The sequence below is a fragment of the Pinus tabuliformis genome, chromosome J (assembly GCF_031772625.1).
Source record: "Pinus tabuliformis cultivar Carrire ecotype Pingquan chromosome J, CPIR1, whole genome shotgun sequence".
Classification (NCBI taxonomy): Eukaryota; Viridiplantae; Streptophyta; class Pinopsida; order Pinales; family Pinaceae; genus Pinus; species Pinus tabuliformis.
The window spans coordinates 829,758,212-829,763,895 of NC_142295.1; the positions used below are offsets into that span (position 1 = coordinate 829,758,212).

Genomic DNA, 5,684 nt, shown 5'->3' on the forward strand with positions numbered 1-5,684 from the left:
CCTACTAAAATCACTCCTTTTCTCTAGTTAGTCTAGAGAAATAAAAATTTTATGTGGGCAAACCTTCAGAAAAGAAATTGGTCCAGTCCTGGGATATGTGTTCTTTGCAGGAGTGCGAAAGAAGATAATTTACATCTGTTCATTATGTGCCCTATTGTTTCTAGTATCTGGCAAAATCTCGCTGCCCTTTTTGGTCTCCAACTCTCATAGTTCACTTGCATGTCTGACTGCCTTGAATGGTGGAGTCAGCGGAATGACACCTGGCGCTATATTCCTCCAATTTTCCTTTAGGAGATCTCGAGATGGAGAAACAACATTATCTTCAATAACTAGAGAGAGAACAGTGCATTTGTGACGGAGAGAATAGAATCACGCTCTCTTATGGACTACAAATTGCCATGAACACTAAAAAATCCAAAAAATCACAAACATGCCCAGAGATCATATACCCTGCGGGGTTTTTTGACGGTGCATCACAAAGCAGCACATGCAGATGTGGTTTCTTGATCCTATTTTCACCTGAGCAGGCATATCATGTTCACTAGGGTGCAGGTATAGGCACTAATACAAAGGCAGAGGCCATGACATTATGGGGCCTACTCTAGTTCACTAATTTCGTGAATATTCCTACTATCCACATATTCGGAGATTCCAAGATCAAGAGAATTCTTCGGCTTAAATCACATGATCGTATTTTTGTCGACGTGTTTTGAACCAATAAGTGTGGTTCATCGTCAGGACAAGTTGAAGGACCAGACCATGGCTGTGTATTAAATAGCGCAAGCAGATCATCCAATGGCTAGGTTTGACCAAAAAACAGCTATATTAGGTCGGATTTAGATAAATGGCTAGAATTGACATTCAAATATTTAATTATACAATATTATTATGCTAAAATATTATTATAATACTTATCATATGTAATTTATGTGAAAATATAATAATAGAATTAGGGAAAATTGCTAGAAATAATATATCTAGGGACAATAATTGAAAGGATTTAATAATAATTAATATACTATTATTCTAATGAAGTTAATTGTGTTAACCTTTAATGACATGTGTAACTAATTAAACAAAATTTAAATAAATTTAAGGATATTATTAATATTAACTAAAATGATCTTATAATAGATCATTACTATCACAATTATTATTATATTAATATTATTACTATTGGTATTAAAAGTAAAATTCAAAATGATAATGGTATCTTCCTATCAATGGATAGGGTATCAATTTCATAGTAATCTACTAGGAACCAAAGTTACTAGTTTTAGGGAATTAGTAATTGTAAGGAATTTATTATAGTTTTATGATGATGATGATGATGATGATGACGGTTAACGTCCACTTAGACCAAATTGGTCTATCGGACCTACAATTTTCTTAATTTTTACTTGTCTGGCTCCTCGTCTTTCTTGGCGAGATTGGTGTTGTAGCTTTCTTTCTTTTCTCTACGGTCTTCCAACTTCCTTTGTCTTGCATCTCCTTCATCTCTTGTGGTTCTTGGGACATTGGTGTCTTAGCTTCGCGATCTATTGTGTTCGTTCTTTTGAAAATAGTCGGAGAAGAAGTTTGGTTTAGGAGATCTGCTTTGCTGTTATAATAATAGAATTAAATTAAGGGATTATTATAGTTTTAACAATGAACGACACTTGTTGGTTCGAAACTCGTCGACAAATATACTATCATGTGATTTAAGCCGAAGAATTCTCTTAATCTTGACATGGATCACAGAAGCCTCAATGCAACTATTGATTCCAAGATCATCATTGATTATGTCCCCAGCCAGGCTACAATATCCAAGCCCACACTACAAGGCTGATTATATCACTCTGGAGTTCACTACATCTCTCTTCCATTCAACATATTAGTAGGGAATTCAATCAAGCTGGACAATCTCTCCAAGAAAGGCATACTGGAAAACCTCGATGGTTTACACATTAAGATCAAGATGGAAGACACATGCATGGAGGACAGGGTGCTGCCACTACCAAGATAAATCTACTCTCCCTGACTTATTCTTTTTTAATTATCAGATGAACCTTCTCTGACTATTTTTGTGTCTTAATAACTATCTGCACCATTTCTGAATTCCATACTTTGCCTATTATCAACGTTGCATGAAATTATCTGGTGTATTGTATTAGATCTTTCTGTTATCTTCTAAATTATATATACCATGATCTTGGTACAATGGACTGGTTATAAAACTGACTATATGTATGACTGATGCTCATAAGTATGCGCATGTTACTATCACTCATATGCTGCTGTTTTGGAAGCAAACGTAACTTTTTTGAGATTGAATATAACGACTTTTTCATACTGGAAAAAAAGATTACTGATTCCGACTGTGGTGGGAAAGAAAGACACAGCTAAAACTTCAATGGATTTAATGAAGAGTAATCCAAATTGTATTTTGTCGGGGGTTATCTCCTCTGACATATCTACCATACGGCTACTTTCCTTGAGACACGAAAACACAGCAGGAACGAGGAGGTGTTTCCCCGAGGATTCGACCGTCACGTTGAATTTTTATTCTTCACGACAATCTATCATCAGCACCACGTCAAGAATGTCAATAACTTGCGGACAAAAGGAAAACTCCTTTTTACCTTTACTTGGAAATTGTAATACACCGTGAAGAATCTAATTACGTGGTTCAAATCAAAAAGTGGAATACAGTTAAACGTCTAATTAAGTCGTTCAAATCAAAAGTGGTATGTGTTTGCTTGAATTCCAAGCTGCTAGCTGTTAACGCGGAGCTCTGACAGATCACGTAATTGGAGAAGTTCACAACAATATGGTTGCCAGAGCTCCATATCTGACAAGGCCCATGTGCTGCTCTGCAGTGCCGTCGCCATTAATAATACAAGTGTTTATAAGTGCCCACTCACAACCTATATTCCATCTATCTCATACATTCATCTCATCGATGGGTAATTGCTACGGGTACTCGGTCCGCAGAAATAAGGTTATGGAGAACACACAAACAAACGGATTGGGTCGCAAATTAATGCAATTGCAAGAGTATGGAGATGGCGGGGTTAATCGTGACAGGCCGATACCCCCCTCAATAGAAAGCCATTGTCGTGGAGGGCACCGCTCTTCTGTGCAACTGTTCACTGAACATAATATTGAGAGCGTCCACGATCTGAATCTTCAACGACCATTGCATTTTGATCTTGGTTTACAAAACAAGGAGTGTAATTTTAATCACCTAAATCCGTCACAAGGTGGAGAGGTTCGCAGAATTAAGGTGTTGATCTCTTCGAGGGAACTGTCTGAATTGCTTCGTCGGAACAGCGGTGACGGAGATGGGGATATGAAGTCCTTTCTGTTGCAGAAATTGCAAGGCAATGAAATAGGTGTGCGGCGTTCTCGACGTTCTTGGAAGCCGTCACTGTCTCGTATCCCGGAGGTAATTTCCTCATCAGTATGAGAAGCCGCTACTCTCATACTGGCATGACATGCCGCCAACTGCTTGTGACTTCTGCAGCTTGAGACGGAGAGACCCTGTCCGCTCTCGAAGAAGTCATTGTATTTATTTATTTACTATTATTTATGATGATTCCGTTTAATGGTGAGGGGCTGGAACATGGACGTAGATAGTTATGAAGCCTGCAAATTTGAAGTATGGTTGCTTCAGGGTTGTGGATCGGGTTTGACATGTAATGATTAACGGGTTTTTAATATTAGGGTGAAATCTACCACCGGTACCGTTTAATTTTACTTCATAGTTACCCAGTTCTAATTGGAATACGATACGATATGAAAATAAATAGATTCAAGTTTTTTCAATTTGGAAAAAATTGGGTATGCTTTAAAAAATTCAAATATATGTTTCAAAATTTGCCTAATCTGCTTGTAATCTGGGTGAGCTTTGGCTTAACTTACTGATTGGTCACTCTATCTGGACAATCCATTAATATTTTTTGATGTTTGGGCCAAAGAAAAACCAGTTTTTGACCTTCATTCTTACTGATTGCTCACTCTATCTGAACAATCCATTAATATTTTTTTGATGTTTGGGCCAAAGAAAAACCAGTTTTTGTCTCCGCTTTAATGTCTCCGGCCTGTATCGTTTGTGTATCATGAAATTGAATTTTTAGGATAATTCAGCTGAATCGAACAAATCGACGAATATTCGAATTTTTTAGACCGATTCGGCCGAACTTGGTAACTGTGATAAAAAATGTTTATAAAATCGGAGACCATCTTTTGCTTGTGTTGGTCATGTATATGTTTGAGGGTTTGCTTTGTTTGCGCTTTCTCACGAGTCAATCAAACCATATACCTTTGGTTTCTTTCTTTTTTCGGGTTTGCACTGCCTAATGAGGCAGTTAAGATTTATAGCCCTAAAAAGAAAAAATGCCATAGAAACTCATTGCAGTTAAAGAAGCATTTTGATTTTTTTGTTCTAAAGAAAAACAAAATGATTGGAAATAAATTTTGCTTCCAAAATCGACAACTTTGCGACGGTTAATTAACAGATAAGTGCGACAGAGACATCAGGTTATTGACAAGTTCTATCTTCATCTATGTGTCAAATATATCTCAACATGATTATTAGTTTGAAGATAATTTAATGACTACTCAAGACACCACAATACATTATTGACAAGCTCTATTTTCACTTTTAATTAATATATCAAGCTTAAAATATCAAATATTAAGTATGTGTTATTATATAATATTAAGTGTGTGTCATTATATAAGTGAAAAATAATACCAAAAACTTTAGTATGTAAAAATAAAAATAATACCAAAAACTTTAGTATGTAAAAATAAAAATACATTTTAAAATAAAAGTAACATTGATATATTATAAATAATTAAATAAAAATGAATACATGGAATGAAATCACTAATAATTTATTAATTAATATTATTAAAGTTACAATTTGAACTAATTTTATTTTTTTAATTAAAAAATTCAAAATTTATACTATTTTTATAATATATAAGGTATAAATAAATAAATTATTATTTTTTATTAAAATTCGTAAATAAGACAAGTAATTTATATTTTTGTGGATCATCATGCACTAGAAGAGTTGATTTATTTATTTATTTTAATTTTTTTTAATATGGTATCGATATAAAGAACAATGAACTTTTCCTAAAAAATAAAATAAAAAAAATAAAGGAAAAATCAATAAAAAAGAAAAACACATGAAAACAACCACACCAACATCACTAGCATCAACATTATTTTGAAATCCTAATAGTGAAACATAGACACCAATATTAACCTCAATTTCTAGATAAAAAAATAGCGCTAACATAAGTAAACACTGGAAAAACACAATTTGATTGGGAAAGATAATTTTTCATTAAAAAAGTAATAAAATTAGTGCATAAATTTCAACCAAATTGTTTAACCTATCTTGCATTTTGAAAATGGGTTTTTCTACAATTACATCAACACGACATGAATCATATTAAGAGTTATAGACATAAACATATTAGGTGTTATAGCCATAAAGATCGAAAGAGCATGACAATTCAACACCTCTCTCTAGATGCTAACAACCCTAGAAATCCAAAGACAAAGAAATTGAAATCTGAGGAAAAAAATTAAACTTTAGTAGAAACCCAAAATCATTAAAGATTGAAAACATTGAAATAAAAAAAAATGAAAGAGAACATGAAAAAAAAACCATAATTATTTAATC

The 5,684-nt window shown here is 33.8% G+C and overlaps 1 protein-coding gene across 1 annotated transcript; it reads left to right on the top strand.

Annotated features, from left to right (window-relative positions):
* Positions 1-2,941: 2,941 nt before the first annotated feature.
* LOC149229266 (uncharacterized) lies at positions 2,942-3,669 on the top strand. The gene has a single exon (XM_089375802.1). It carries the CDS (start codon positions 2,942-2,944, stop codon positions 3,446-3,448), a length of 507 nt encoding a protein of 168 aa, XP_089231928.1. The 3' UTR covers positions 3,449-3,669.
* The last annotated feature ends 2,015 nt before the right edge of the window (positions 3,670-5,684 follow it).

Coding starts and splice junctions, on each gene's coding strand:
- LOC149229266 (XM_089375802.1), top strand. CDS start 2,942: ATGGGTAATTGCTACGGGTACTCGGTCCGCAGAAATAAGGTTATGGAG.